This window comes from Typopeltis vanoorti, chromosome 4 (assembly GCF_054136105.1).
Source record: "Typopeltis vanoorti isolate ZY-2024b chromosome 4, IOZ_Tvanoo_1.0, whole genome shotgun sequence".
Lineage (NCBI taxonomy): Eukaryota > Metazoa > Arthropoda > Arachnida > Uropygi > Thelyphonidae > Typopeltis > Typopeltis vanoorti.
Genome location: NC_143552.1, coordinates 164,264,806 through 164,281,863, shown reverse-complemented (window position 1 = coordinate 164,281,863; position 17,058 = coordinate 164,264,806). Strand labels below are relative to the sequence as shown.

At 35.9% G+C, this 17,058-nt stretch overlaps 1 protein-coding gene across 3 annotated transcripts in view; it reads left to right on the top strand.

Moving 5' to 3' along the window:
- Positions 1-17,058, top strand: part of LOC150107818 (uncharacterized) — a 321,462-nt gene that overhangs the window by 33,976 nt on the left and 270,428 nt on the right. For all 3 annotated transcript variants that reach the window (XM_090392071.1, XM_090392070.1, XM_090392069.1), the window contains exon 2: positions 9,226-9,358. In XM_090392071.1, coding sequence (XP_090248197.1) covers positions 9,244-9,358 — 115 coding nt within the window. In that variant the 5' untranslated portion in view covers positions 9,226-9,243. The remainder of the gene's footprint in view (positions 1-9,225; positions 9,359-17,058) is intronic.

The following is a 17,058-nucleotide window of genomic DNA, read 5'->3' as shown; positions in this document are numbered from 1 at the left end:
TGTCTTCTTCTTCTGGTACGTTCGTGAATAAGGATACTATGTATAGACTGGCCATTATGTCTGTTTGTGTTATCTTCACGTTTTTGAGTTTGTCAACAAAGTGTTCAGAATTTTTTATGTAGGATTCTGTTTGTCTAATTTTTCCCTTAAGTAAGTTCGCTAGGTGCTTAGCCAATAGGTAAATGGGGAAGGACCTGCCATCCACAATCGGTTGAAGTGGCACTTCTTCCTTATGCACTTTAGGCACCCCATACAGTCTAGGGGTGATGGGATGTGAGGATTTAAGCTTTCCTTTTAGTTCTTCATGCCAAGTATTCATGTTACGAATCAGGAAGTTTGTCTCATTATGGTTCTTCATGGTAGGGGCTTTGTTGAGGATTTTGTATGTGGAACTGTCTGATAGTAAGTCGTTTATCTTCTTGAAATAGTTGTTTGAGTTTAGGATGATGGTGGCATTCCCCTTGTCCGCTTTAGTTATTATTATTTCTTTGTTCTTCCTCAAGTTCCGAATAGCTGTCGTATCATATGGAGTGGTATTCAGTTTTGGTTGTTTTGCTGTTGCTAGGATGATCGTGCTTTGGAATCTAATATCGTTGGCTACAACTTGTGGTAGTGGGTAGAGACTTTTTTCAATTCCACACATAAAGTCCATTTTAGGAATGTAATTTGGAGTGATTGAAAAGTTAAAACCTTTCTTTAGGATATCTGATTCATGTTTGGAAAGGCAGTGATTCAACATGTTGAAAATCACTTTGTTATCTGGGAGGCCTTTGTGTGTCTGGTATTTTTTCTTGTAAAGTTCTTCAGATTTTCTAATTTGAATTTTTTCAAGTTATCGTATTATAAATAACAGTAATGTGAGAAAGAGGAGATTGCAAACAACAGTGTTTTTGGATTTTGAGCATTTGGTAGAATACTACATGACAAATAGCTGTTGAAATTGAGGGGGGGGATGGAGTTTAATAGTTGATGGTATCTTGAATACAAGAAATACTGACCAACAGAAAACAGTGAGTTATGTAGGAGAAGAAAAGCAACCTACAGCTTATCACAAGATCCTGGCACTTCTGTTTAATTTATACATTGTTAATAATTTAAATAACGTTAATAATATTATTATTATTAACATCCGACTTCCATGGAGTCGGAGACTCATCATGAGAGGTACACACAGCTGCACATAATGCTCATCCAACTGTGCCTTAAACTGATTCATTGTGTCTACAGTCACAATACACTCAGGCAATGCATTCCACCTACCAACTATTCTCCATGCAAAGAACCTGCTCACATCCTCTTTATGCAGTTTCCAGCGATACTCCAACCCCTTCCAATCTATGAAAAATTTCTTCCATGTCAACCTGATAACAACTCCTGATTAGCTTGTCTTGATCGTATCTCCCCCTTTCCTCCTGTTCATGAGGCTTTGCAATTTATATTCTCTCGATCTGTCCTCATACTTCACATTCCAAAGACCAATGTGACCACCTTTGTGAATCTTCTCTGGAAACTTTCCAACATATTTTCATCACCATGAAAACCCAGCAACCAAATATGTGCACAATAATCCATATGAGGTCTGATCAAGGCCTCGTATCCCAATATCATCAATATGCAAATAGAATAACAATGGTCCCAAAATTGACAACTGTGTTACACCACTAGTAACTTTCCTCTTTTGGGATACTGCACTCCCATATACAACTTTCTGATACCTGACTGACAGACAGTCACTGATCCAACTGAGAAGTCTGTTATCCAATCCCATCTGTTTCAATTTGTTTAACAGTTTGTTGTGTGGCAGTCTATCAAAAGCTATTGCAAAATCCAAGTTCACCACTGTATGTGCATCTTCCCTGTCCAACGTATTTGTCACATTATTATAATACATAAGCAAGTTAGAAAAACATGATCTCCCTTTAACAAACCCATGCTGATAACCACAGAGAATACTGCTGTTATCAACCTGTTTTGTATCCTACTTCTCACCAATCTCTAGTACCTTCACCACAACTCCAGAGCCTTATCACCACCTTTATGCAGTTGAACAATTTTACCTTCTTTCCCAATTTTACCCAATTTTACCCTTGGAACCTGTGCTGCAGTAAGACTTATTAAACATGCATGCCAATGCTATTGCCAGTTCCCTGGAACATTCTTTTAAGATGCATAGTGATATATCATCAAATCCTATTGCTTTATTGACAACAAGGTTATTTCCTCAAATACCTCCTGCTTACTCACAGTTAACCAACCTTTCCTATGTTCTCTACACTTAAGTTCCTCATGATTCTGCCTTGATCAGGATGAAACACCTTTATTAATTGATTACTGAAAAGCTCAACAATGTCTTCTGTAGCAGTTACCATTCTACCATTTTCATTCATTAATATCATTATTATTATTATTATTCCGGGCAACTCCAAGGAGTCGACAGACTCATCGAGGGAGGCCCTAACATCATGTCAAGAACAACTATTCGACATATCTCAGTAATCAAATTTCAGGGTAATCAACTATTTCAGTAATCAAATTGATTACTGAAAAGCTCAACAATGTCTTCTGTAGCAGTTACCATTCTACCATTTTCATTCACTAATATCATTAATGAATTGATAATTAATATCATTAATGAATGAATTATTATTATTCCAGGCAACTCCAATCAATAATTCATTAACGATTAATATCGTTAATGAATGAATTATTATTATTCCGGGCAACTCCAAGGAGTCGACAGACTCATCGAGGGAGGCCCTAATATCTCAAGAACAACTATTCGACATTCACACAGTATCCATCATACCTTGCCTTGAACTCATTCATGGTCGTAGCACCCACAACAGACTCTGGCAGCTTATTCCACTCATTCACCACTCTCCAAGTAAAAAACCTAGCTCTAACACCCTTGTTAACCACATTCTTGCCCAGCTTCCATGCATGGCCCTTACCCCTCCCACCACCAGTCCTATTTTCAAAAATATCTTTTATAGAAACCCTTCAGTAATTTGAATGTCTCAATAATATCACTCCTTTTCTGCCTATCTACCAATTTTTGCAACCCACAAATCTTCAACCTGTTCTCGTAAGGTTCATTCCTCAGACCTGCTATCATCTTGGTCACTCGTCTCTGGATCCTCTCCACTTCCTCCCCATCACGAAGAAACCCTGGTGCTTATAACTGGGCACAGTAGTCCAGATGGGGTCTTATCAATGCTTGATACAGAGGAACAATAACTTGTTTGTCTCTGCATGTTAAAGTGTTTTTCAGAAGCCAAGTGATTTGATGAGGTGATCTAGCCACTTTTGCAATATGCTCCCTAAACTTCAATTCCCTATCCACCAACACTCCCAAATCCCTGGCCTCATCAATCTCCTGGAGTACGGTTCCACCAATGTGATATACTGCTGCTATTCTTTTCACCCCAAGATGCATAACCTTACATTTTGCCACATTAAATTGACATCCATTTTTCCTAACCCAGTCCTCCAAACTCTACAAATCATCCTGTAAAATTTTGACATCCTGTGCACTCACAATTGCTCTACCCAACTTTGCATCATCAGCAAACAAGTGAACACTTCCTCTCAGATCCTTTCCTATATCATCGATGAACAAATTGAAAAGTAGTGGTCCAAGAACAGAGCCCTGTGGCACACCACTAGTCACAAGCCGTCTTTTGGACTCAACTCCTGAATAAACCACTCTGGTATCTCTCCATCAAACACCCTCCTATCCATCTCACCAACCCTATATCCATCCCCATCTGCTCCAGTTTACTGATTAGGGTTCCATGTGGTATCCTGTCAAAGGCCTTGGCAAGGTCCAGTAGAATCACTGTAAACCCATTACCCTTATCCAGTTCAGCCGTCACTGTGTTATAAAACGTGAGCAAGTTACTGAGGCATGATCTACCCAAATATCATCTTACCATGATCATTCTTCCTTCTAAAAAACCTCTCTAGGGCTTTTCTTCACCTGATTTGCCAATTTCTGCTCTTTTGTTTTCTTTACCGAGTCACTCTCCTGGCTTGTTTTTTCTACTCTTCATGCAACTGATTATTTCCATTATTTGTCTTATACTGTCTCCAAAGTACCTTCTTCCAGAATTCATGCTTAAGCCCATCATTCATCCATTCAACCTTTTGGCCTTCGGAATACGATGTTGTTATGCATTTCTTTGCCTGTTCCCAAGCAGCATTTATTTACTTACCACTCAGCTCCTCATTCCATGCCATAGCTCCAAGCTGTCTCCTAAGCTTGTCATAATCACCAGCCTTATAATCCACATATATCCTTTCCTCACAAAAGTTTGCATATGACTAGCCACAACTCAGGTGATCACTCTCACCAACTGGAGGAAAGTGTGAAACCCTACTCACAATTACATCCTCTGATGAAATGATCAGATCTGAAACTCTCGATTCTCACATGCCCTCCTGTACATTGCTGCCTGAGATAGTTAACTCTCAAGAACTTGAGAAATTAATTTTCCTTATTCCCAAATTCATCTTTTCATTCCAATCTATTTCTCCATAATTAAAATTGCCTATAATAATTCCTCTTCCTTTGTTCATTAATCCAAGTTTTTTTATACATTTCTTCTTCACCACCCTCCACGTTTCCTGGCCTAAATATCTTTATGGCCTAAATAACTAAATGTCTTCCTGTCAGCCTCCACATTACACCACACTCCTCATAACCATTGCCACTATTTCCCTCTTTCATGTCTACCTTATGTAGATATAATTCCCCTGCTATCATCAGCAGCACTCCCCCCCTTCCTTGTCCTTTCTATCCTCACTAAAAACACTGTATCCTTCCATTTTTATCCCATTAGGATATCATATTCATTCACCCATGTTTTACTTGTTCCAATGATTTTGGGAAGAATAAACTCAATCAGTGAAACCATTTCATCTCACTTAATTTGGATATTTCTGGCATTTGTAAACAAACACAGCAGTTCATTTTTCGGTCTATAACCAGTCCTATCCAAACCACTTGTTGGTTGTGATTTCCCTACCACACCTACCCTTGCCCAATCAACTTTATCACCACTTACCACATATGTGTGCTGAATCTCAACTTCCCCACCCACATCGCAATATACTCCATCTCTATACACATTCACTGCTACTTTCAACATCCACTCTCCTTGTGCCATGTCTCCCTATCTACCCGGGCTCCCCCTGTTTCCATATTCCTCTTACATTCCCATTCTCTTTTCATCTCTCACGCTACTACTGTTTTCACTGCCAAGCACTTTTTTCTCTTCAATACCACTCTGCTGATTTTCCACTTCATCTCTTGCATGCATCACACAGCTTACTTCCATCCAGCAACACTTTCTCCAGTGCACTCACTCCAAAGCCATTCAAATGTAACTCATCACATGTCATACATCCACAAACTGTGCTCCCTTCTCTTCACATAACTCTGCTAGCATGCCATTCATGATTCTGGCTCTCCATCTCAACTTATCATTGTTGTACTTTGGCAACACACACACACACACACACACACACACACACACACACACACACACACACACACACACACACACACACACACACAGAGGTATCCCTTGATTAATGCAGTTAATTAATCCCTCGATGTTACCGTGTATATCAAAATCGCATTAATCAAATATAATAATCAATGGTAAAAATTACAATTCGTCCATGATCCATTACTGCATTAATAATTCGTTTTATATGGTACTCTTTTAGGAAACATAAAAAATGAATGCAAAGTAAATGTTTAATAAATACTTGTACCTACATTATATACTGCAATTTTTTTTATCAAGAGTCATTTGAATAGTTTTAATTTTTTTCTTATCGGCATGAATTCTACGATAACAAGCAAAATGACTCTCCAGACCTCGGCAAGCAAGCACATAAAGAATAAACACTGCAGATATAATACATGATGGTACAAATTAAGTGGATATTGAATCCAACATTATTTCATAGCCGAATATAGAAACTACAAGAGTTTCGTGCCAAATATATAGAAACTAAAAGTTTTGGTGGGTGCAAGCATAAGCAACCTTATGGGCAACTCGTAGTAAAGGTGGAGTAAGCTCCAGATCACTTTCCTTAGTATTTTCCATAATGTAAAGCACATCTCCTAGAGCACATGTATGATAAATAAGGCCTTTGGCTCTATATTTCGGTAATACATAATGGTTTATTTATTTTCAGTTACAATCTAGAAATTATTGAACAAAGAATAAAAAAAAAACTAAACCATACTATACTGACTCGGAGGTATTATATCTCTCAGATACAATTTACTGTCAAATATCACAAACTTTTACATAACATTTGTTAAACCAAACTAACAGCAAAAAACAGTGCAGAATATCACTCGTAACATATGAATGCACAGCTACTCATAATCTTCAAGCTATACACTGAATTGTGTAAGAATATTTATATTAAACATTTTTATTTATCTGTCAGATCAGCTGCGAGGTCCACAGGGTTAAAGGCGCATTAATCAAAACTCTTGCTGTGTATATCAAGGGATTGCCGCAATTAATTTCGCTGCATTAATCAAATCCCGTGTTAAGCAAGGGATACCTGTATATATGTATGTATTGATGATATAGTTTGGGTTTTGAGAGGAGATATTCATTTGTTGCTGGTTTTAAACTGGGAAGAGTAATGGCAGAGAGTTCTATGTGATGTTGCTGTGGCTAGATGAATTGATGATGACATATGGTGTTGCCAAGTGCATGGTTAGGTTACTAATACTTTGACATGAGGAGATGGTCTGTGTGCATTATACTGATGGAAGTTTCTCCAGAATGTTTAGGAGGCCAAGGATGTGGAGTTTAATGGACAGGGAGTTGAAATTCAGGTGACACACATTGTGAAACTTGTAAAAGTTTCTCAGAAAATTCAGCTATGAGACATAGGACAATGATAAATAGATATTAAGATGATACTTCGACATCTGGTTGATTAGGGAACATTGAAGAGAATCTAGAGGCAAGCAACCAAGACTATTTTAGGACTATGAAGTAAGAAGTGTGAGAATAGATTGAGTGACTGTGTTTACAGAGCTTGGCAGATGGGAGGAGAAGAAGATGAGAATAGAAATATCATGGGATGTTCAACCAGGAATCTGTATAACGATCATGTGAGAAAGAATTAAAAACACAGATTTTTGTGCATATACACAAAATAAAAAAAAAAATCTTAGTTCATTCATAAAGGGGTGAACTAAGATTTGCAAGAATCTTTTTGTGGGCAGGAGCCAAATGAAAAAGAAATATGTATTTATTGCTACTATGGGACTTCTACTCCAATTCACAACATTACTATCTATGAACAATTTTTTTTTCAAATTAGGTATAATATTTGGGAATCCAATATTGAGAATCTTATATTTCAGTTTTCTAAAACATCACTAACACTGCTGTAGTTCACCTAGATCTTGGTCTTCTTCTGAGTCTTTTATTTGCTATCCTGTCATCAATTATTTGCTTTGCTAGTCCCCCACACTCACTCTCTTTAATGTTAACAGTGCAAAGCTTTTCCTACCTTCATTTTTAATATTATTCTGGCAATGAAATCATCTGTTCACTATAAATTAAAGATTTTTAATAAAATCAACCCTTATTAATGACTTTTAATAACAGAAAACTGTGTTATCAATGCCAAATATGTAGTTCCTCTGGAAATTTTGAAATTTACAAAACTTGCATTAAATTAAAGATGTCAAGAAATTATATTCTTGGTTTAATCCTTTATCCAAGTGTAAGCAAACAAAGTTTGCATTTTCCAAGTGGGAAAACTTCCAACATCCATCTCTAAGACACCTTTTGGCTACTCGTATATGGAAATATTACTTATGCATTACCTCAACCTTAGTATCACTTGTGAATCTGGCTGCCACTGATGACACCTCAATAAAGGTTGAAACTCGTCTGGGTAGTGATCCTTCCTATAATGCATAGCATTATACATGTCTGTAAGGATATGTGCTTTGCATTATGGGATACTAAGGCAAATGATGTGAAGTCATTAGTTTGCACCTGAAATTACTTCAGGCTCAAACTTTGTTTACATACACTTGAATAAAGGATTAAACCAAGAATATAATTTCTTGGCATCTTTAATTTATAGTATAATCACGTGGAAAATCTTCCAAAACATGCATTAGTTTACTATTGGAATGTTCACTAGCATCGATAATCAACAGCTATTTTGATTTCTTTATTCATCACCTGAAAATTCTTGTTCATCACAGAGAAGCACATTTTTGAGACCTTATGCCTAGGAAAATTTTAAATTTTTTAATAAAATTTGAATTAGTTCAAACATGTGTTGTTGTTATTATTTGTTTTCTGTATCTGTGTACATTTTGTTCCCAGTTTTCCTTTGCAGCATCGTTTTCTTTTACTGATTTAGGAAAATAGTTACTCCCTTCCCTTCCAAATAACTTCATTTACTTGCATACAGTGAAAGATTGGATTCAGCTGAATGAATTACACCACTGGTTTCCCCAACCTGGTTTATAGGGGGAAAAAATTCAAATATGGAAATAAAATGTGGATCAATGTTTAATTAATCAAGCATAATTAAAAAATTAACTAGATGTATTAGCTTTTTTTGCTACACACACACTCTCTCTCACTCTGTACATGACTGGCACATGGTTTATTAGAGTTGTTCAACCAATGGAATAAATAAATTTTCTTGTGAGATTGGAATGGGGAATAAATAACTGCAATGCAACAGTAAATTGTAATCGTAATTAGCATATGTACCTTTTTAATTTTTTCAGATAAATGCAGTCTGAAAACAATGAATATATTGTAATATTACTATTTTAATAATTTGTGGTTATTTAAATTATTTATTTAAAGTTTGGGAACATTCTTTTGACTGTTCCTCTTCACAATGGAGACCTATTTTCCATGGTCATTTTGTTTTTGTCTTTCTTGAAGGATAATATTTTAACAGAATGTCTGAGTGTCTTCATATTTTTTATCCTTATCAGTATATTCATGTCTTCATGTTTGTATATTAAAATCCATTATTGATTATTTAAAAGAAGACTGCTGTGTACTGATTATGTATATCTGTTGATTATATATTATAGTTTTGATTTTCTTTAGTTCTGCAAGTAGTGTAACAGCTTAAATTTTCTTCATAATAGGAGATATTTTTGATTATCATTTTTATTAACATATACTTAAATATTAGTTTGCAGATATCAGAAGAATGTCTGGTCGAGTGCGACAAAAAAATGCAGCAAATACAGCAGACCTGGCTACCCTCTCTGTCAATGAAAGGATTCTTAAGGAATGTCATGCTCTGTATACTGATCCAGAAAATGGTTAGTTTTGAACGTTGTGCTGAATGTAAAGCAAAGACTACTTAATTTATATTTAAGTGTAGGGATGACCACTAGAAATAACTTATAAAAATTTTCCTAAGAAATGCTCTCAATATTTTGTAATTTTTATTTGGGGAAGTCGGCCTGGTTGGCTGAGTGGTTAGCGTATCCACTCTCCAGCGAAAAGGCTGCGGGTTTGAATCCTGCGATGGGCATGGATGTTTGTGATTGTCTGTGAAGATACTAGTGGTAGTGGACTGCGGTAGATGGCGTTGGTGTAGATGATGAAGGTAGTTGCGTTTGGTGGAGACGGAGAGTTGTAGAGTAGGTGCCCTCCCTGGATGAGTCTTTGGACTCCCTGGAGGTGTTACGTAATAATAATAAAAAGTCACTCTGACACATTCTTGAAATGTAACTTCAAGTATTGCATTATGTTGTTTTATCACTATAACATTTTTTGTTTATATTGTAAATTAGAAAGCTATTCTAGATTGTTTTTATATAATGGTATAATATAAAGTGGTCACTTTATATTAGGAAGTTACCCCGCCCCATTCAAGAAAATGGGGAGGTGTTCCTAATAAAGTAGTCACTCAGTATATTCACATAGTCAGACCTATCCTTAAGACTGGGATGTTTGTGTTTTCTGTTGCATGCTCCATGTGACAAAAAAGATAAAATGCATACCATTATTCCCTCAATTTCTTTGTTACTGCAAAGAAATGCTGTGTTTTCCCACATTTAAAAAGTGAAAAACATAATCAGAAATGTACTCCAAATTGTTCTTCATTTCAAGTGATAGGCTCTGGGTGCTGGGTTTCTTAAATGGGTTTTATTTAAATCACAATTTGTTAGTTGCCATCTGGGTTCATTGTCATACATTCTAAGTTAATATTATTGCTAAGTCTGTATTGATAATTTTTCTCCAAATTAGTCCATGAGGACTCCATTTCTCAGGTATTATTTTGGTCTTCTAAGACACTTGTAATTGCTACAGTCCACCTAGATCTTGGTCTTCTTCTGCATCTTTTTTTTTACTGTCATATTGAAAAAAAAACCAAACAAGCTTTGTTTGCTAACCTTTTCTCTCCCATTCTGTTTAAATGACCATACCACCCGAGATTAGATTCAATCGCACATTCCTGAATGTTAATATTGTGGACTCGACCATCTATTTCACTTTTTCATTTCTCATTCTTTCTCTCAGTAGAGCACTCTTCACACTTCTGAAGACAATGTCACTCGAAACGCCATATATACTGCAATATCATTATGATATCATGTTTATTCTTTCATCCTTTCTGAGATTTTAAATTATTTTCCCACATTATTTATCCTTTTCTAGTGTTTTAATCATTGAGCATGTATTTTTAACCTTCTAATTTTAATCCTTTACAGTTGTCATGTTTAATTCTTTTGTGATTTATTCTTTTATGGTTGTTCGGTTTCTTATACTTTTGCCAATCCATGTAGTCAGCAGACTCATTGTGGGAGGTTTATTATTTAGCAGATTCCATGGAGACACCCATACAATAAGAAGACTCATCACAGGAGACCCAATCTATCTACACATTCTATCACACCTCTCCTTGAACCCATTAACAGACAAAGCACTCATAATTGACTCTGGCAATCCATTCCACTCATTCACAGCTCTCCAAGCAAAAAATCTAGTCCTCACACCCCTACTAACCACACCTTTATTCAACTTCTAGGGATGACCTCTTGTTCTGGCCCCTCTAGCCAAGTGCTGAAACATTTCCCCTGCATCTATCATATAAAACCCTTTAAACAACTTAAATGCTTCTATCATATTCCCTTTTTTTCTCCTATCAACCAACTTCTGCAATCCACACACCTTCAATCACAGGTGACTCACCATCTTGGTAACTTGCCTCTGAACCCTCTCCACTGCTTCCTCATCCCCAGGGGGACCAGACTTGAGCACAGTAATCCAGTCATACATGTGGGCATGTCAAGGCCTTAATAAAGAGGAATAACTTCCTTATCTCTACTTCTTAATGTGTTCTTCAATAGCCAAGTAATATTACCTTAGCAATACGTCCTCTATTTCCTCTAGTACAGTTCCATTAATGTGGTACGTGACTTGTAATTTATTTATCCTAAAATGCATAACTTTACATTTCTCCACATTAAACTGACATTCTTTGTCCACACTGACAGCCTATTTAAATTGTCTTGAAAGCTCTCCACTTAATCTTGATTAATTATTACTCTACCTAATTTCACATCATCAGAAAGAAATGAATATTTCCTTTCTAGTTATTTCCTGTATCATTTATGTACAAATTAAGCAGTATTGTTCCCAGTACTGAACCTTGCAGCACATCACTAGTCACCTGTTTTTGCTTTGATTCTACCACTCCATATGCCACCTCTGTCCAGCAGCCACTTATCCACATAACCAGTGTCGTATCCATCCCCATTTGTTCTGATTTGCATAACAGAGTTCCATGTAGTATTCTCTCAAATGACTTTGCAAATTCCAGCAGAATCATCATGTTGCCATTTCCTTTATCCAACTCACTGTTACTCTATTTTAAAAAGTGAGTAAATAGCTAGGGATGACCAACCCTTCACAAAACCATGTTGTTCCTCATACAGTATCATATTTTTATTCACCCATTCTTGAATTCTTTTTTTTCGACCAATTTTTCTGGTACTTTTACCACCACACCTGAGATACTGATTGGTATATAATTTGCTACCGCCCTTTCAGCAAGGGAATTATTTTGCCCTCTTTCCACCTTGGAACTCTATCAGAACTGAGACTTAAATTAAAGAGCCTAGGCAAAGACATTGTCAGAAGTTGCATCATGGAGCAAAGAGCTGTGATAAAATTTTACTGTAAATTAGGAAAAATTTCTACAGAAGTGTACCAAGACCTAAAAAAAAAAAAAAAAAAAAAAGTTTACTCCAATGACCATCTGAGCTGTGCACAGATGTTTCATAGGTTTCAATGTTTAAAGAGGGGACAGGAGTCCCTGGAGAATGAATCTTGCTGTGGCTCATCAGTTTCTGCACAGACAAATGAAAATGTGATGAAACCTAGGTAAATTGTTGCCCATGACAGGCGAATAACCACTAGGCTACTCACTGTACAGCTTGGTGTTGGTAAGGAAATAGTTAGATTAATCTTAGAAAGAGATTTGCACAAGAGGAAGATTTGTTCGAGGTTCATGCCACACACATTGACACACAAACAGGGAGCACTTGGTTTCATGTTGCCAAAATTGCATCTATGCAGTTCATCAAGATTGATGTATTACAAAGAATTGTCACTGGTGATGAAAGTTGGTGTTTTTAGTTTGATCCAGAAATGAAATACCAGAGCATGGAATGGTGTGGAATGTCTTCTCCCTGGCAGTAGAAAGTCAGAAAAAATTGGAAACTCCTTGGACCAAATGTGTAGACCTCGATGGAGACTATGTTGAGAAATAAAGGTGATTTTTTCAAAAACAATGTGTTTGACTTATTTTTTTTACCAAACTTTTCAAACAACCCTAGTATATCAGCCACATTCCTAATTACCCTGTCTATATTTACATCATCAGCAAATAGCATTATGTTGCCTGTCAAATCCCTCCCAATGCCATTAAATGTCAAGCCATCAAAAACTTGAAATATGGAAAGGCAGCTGGAGAAGATATTTGACCAGAAATGATCAAATATAGAGTTATAAAAGTTTGGCAGTGACTGCACTGTTTAATTCAAAGGGCATGGTCAGAAGGGCTAATTCCAGTTGATTGGAATAGATCCCTCATAGTTCCATCTATAAAAAAAAAAAGGAAATATAGTTGAATGTGAGAATGACAGAGGAACTTCTCTTTTAAATGTTCCAGATAAGATTTATGCAGAATTGTGGAAGAGAAACTGAGAGAACAGTATGCTGGATTCGGGCCAAATAGAGGTTGTCAAGATCAGATTTTTACTTTATGACACAGTTGAGAAATCATGGGAGTATGACAGGGATCTCTACTTGTGTAAATTTAAGGATGCCTGTGAAATTCTTATCAACCACCCAAACTTAACAATAATGACAGTATAAAAATTCCAAGAATATGAATAGCACATATTCTATCCACATAACCTTTTGGTCTGAGAGTTAATTATAATTAGGACTATAAATAATCTAGGATCTTAACTTTAATATAAGAACACTCATGTTAAATTATGGATTACTCCACCACTTTTGCTGTATAAACTATCTGTATGAATTTGTTCTCTGATGAAGTTATAAATAGAATATAGCTTTGATGTAGTTTTTTTTTTTTTTTTTTCCACTAGAGGTCAGACCAGTAGAATAATGGTTGAACAAATCATTGTCACTTTGGCATACTGTTTGAAATGTAATATAGCTTGTCATTGTGTATACTCCAGATGATGATCTTAATATGAAAGTCAAAATGTTGGCAAATTAAAATAATTATACCTAACATGGTTGTAGTGTCCACAATTTTACCGAAATGAATAGTCTGTATTTAAGTTTTAATTGGGTTTGATGTAAAATTAGGTGTAAGACAGAAAATGAAAGAAAATGGCATTAAACCTGATATTAGAATTGGGGATATCAAACTTATCTCTTTTCTTTATGCAGATGACGTTGTACTCCTGAACACATCCAGTGCAAGTCTCCAGGATTCTCTAACTAAATTGAATAACAGCTGTAACAAATTTGACATGAAAATCAGTAATACAAAGACAAACTATGAAAATAGTCAGGAACATAGAAAACTTCAGCTGCATTCTGAATGGAGAACCTATAGAACAAGTAAAATATTTCAGCTATTTAGGCACATTTTTAGTGAAGATACAAGTTATATCTGGAAATAGACAACAGAATAAGCAAAGCTGGTATGGTGAGGAGCTAGTTGAATATATTTACTAGGTGTGACAATTAAATTCCCAGAACAGCTGCATAGTGTTACCCATGTGGTGATTTGGTAGGAGTCACATGAGTAATCATCTTTATATATATTTTAACTAATGTGTGCATAAACCTCAAGCCGATAGAACCATTTGCTGGTTGGCTATTGCAAAAACAAAAGAGATCTGCATGTAAACTTTGGTGTAAAAATGTTTGATCGAAATTTGGAGCAGCATGTTAACATCAAATTTTGTGTGAAAATCAGCAAAACTGCTACTGAAACGTTGGAGCTGTTGAAAGTGGTATATGGTGTGGATGCTCTGAAAAAGTCATGTGCCTGAGTGGCATAAGAGATTCAAAGGTGGGCGAGAAGATGTGAACGATGACCCCAGAACTGGGCAGCCAAAAATAAAAATGACAGACGCAAATATGAACAGAGTGCGAGATTTGGTACAGTCTGAACGATTGTATGATTAATGACTGATGAATTGCAAATGAATCGAGAAATAGGGTAATTTTAACTGAAGAATTGGGTATGCAAAAGATTTCTACAAAGTTTGTGCCTCGGATCTTGACAGACGAACAGAATCAGTGGTGGCTTCAAGTTGTGACTGATCTTTCTGCAAATAAGCACGTTTCAGAGAGTAATTATGGGTGACGAAACTTGATGCTTCCAGTACGATCCCGAAACAAAATGCTAGAGCATACAGGGAAAACCCAGAGTTTGCCATGTCCGAAAAAAGCATGCATGTCACGTTCGTGGTTCAAGACCATGCTGGTGTGTTTCTTTGATCACAAGGGGATAGTCCATTATGAATTCATTGAATAGGGACAAACGGTCAAACAACAGTGCTATTTAGAGGTACTGAAAAGATTATGAGATTCTGTTTGGAGAAAAAGACCTGAATTGTGTCCTGACAAGTGGATCATCCATAATGGCAGTGCGCCAAGCTGTAGTGTGCTCATCGTGAGAAAGTTTCTGGCTGAAAAAATCGATTACCGAATTAGGTCATCCTGCTTATTCACCTGACTTAACTCCTTTTGATTTTTGGCTGTTTCCAAAATTAAAGACGGCTCTAAAAGGACGAAGATTTTGTGACATTGCTGATATCCAGCATAATGTGATAAAGAAACTCAAGATTATTCTGGAAAAAGAGTTCCAGACTCTTTCAAGGGGACTACTTCGAAGGCGACAGTAGTCACTAATGTATAGTTCCAAACGTAGATTTTTTACAGGTGCATTCATGGAATTAAATTGTCACGCCTTGTATGTGGAATGAGAGAGAAATTAGCAAAAATACTAAAGTAGCAGTATACAAGATAATGTTCAAACCAGTTTTAAGGTATGGATCGGAAAATTGGATTAGAAGTAAACAATTTGATCAAAGATTAGAGACCACAGATATGAGAGTTCTTAGAAAAATTAGGAGCCTGAGCAGATGGCATCAATGGTAGAATCATATTAAAAATGAATATATTAGGAAGCAACTTGACATTGTTTGCATTCAAGAAGGTGTGATCAGTGCTAAAGTGGTATGATCACTTACATAGAATGGGAGAGGAAAGATTAGCAAAATAGGTGTTTGATGCCAAGGTGGCAATAAAAAGACTCAGAGGAAGACCAAGATCTAGGTGGATTAATTCAGTTAGAAGTTCTTTTGAAGAACAAAATGTTAGATATGGCAGTAGACTACACTAATTTGGAGGAATATTGTTGTTTGGAGATTAATAATAATGTAAAGTTAATCATGTTGTGCTGTTAAGTCTGAACACCCCTTGTTGGGTATATATATTCAGGTAATTTATGATGATGACTGAAATTTTTGTATTCGAAATTGTTGTAAATCAGTGAAACTTACAATAAATAAATACGACACACATATATTCTTGGTCTTTTTTTGTTTTTTATTTATTTTTTTAAGCAAGCCAGTTGTTAAAAATTATCAGCACACCACTGTGTACTTTTCTCCATACTTTCAGCTGTAGTAGTTGCTTTCATACTTGGATCTTTTGTTAATGGCATATGCTCTTCATTATTAGTTCCACTAACTGCCATTGTTTAAAACCAGATATCTTATGCTTGTTTTCTCTTACGAGTAAATAAATTTAATAAATAATTGCTGTAATATTAATGCTTTCACTGCGCCATAATAAATGGCAAGCCATGTCTCCTACCAATGATAGATCATCCCACACATATAGTTTTTCCAGATCATATTTTCCCCATTCACTCAAGTTTTTCTTTCAGAAATAACATCTAACAGCATACAAGTTTGCATGGAACCTTGATGTTCAGTGAAAATAATTTAAGAAACACTGATCTAGAGACGGTGTCTAGACGGAATAGCTCTTCTGCAATATGGTTTCTTCTCTGGGTATAGCGAAAAACATCTCAATTAGTAAAAATTAATCAAATCATTTTTTTTTTAAATTCAATAATAGTAGATGTTCTACTTCTTTTATCGCCCTGCTCTGAAACAGAGTGTCATAAAAGCACTTAAAGACAGACGATTCACCATATATAGTGACAACAACAAAAAGAAACCACTCAAATGGCCACATGGATCAAATATATCAAAAATATAAGCTTCGTATCCATATTATTTCTATAATATATCATCATCATAATCAAATTCCTGCCATGTACCTACCAGATATGATAGTACTATATATGAAAAATTTACTTCATTACTAACTTCCTGTCTACAGTTTTCCTCCAATCAGTCTGTTACTTGTCAAGACTCCAACATTATCAGATCTTATATTTCTATCATCTAAGGCACTTTGTACAGTATCAATCCACCTATATCTT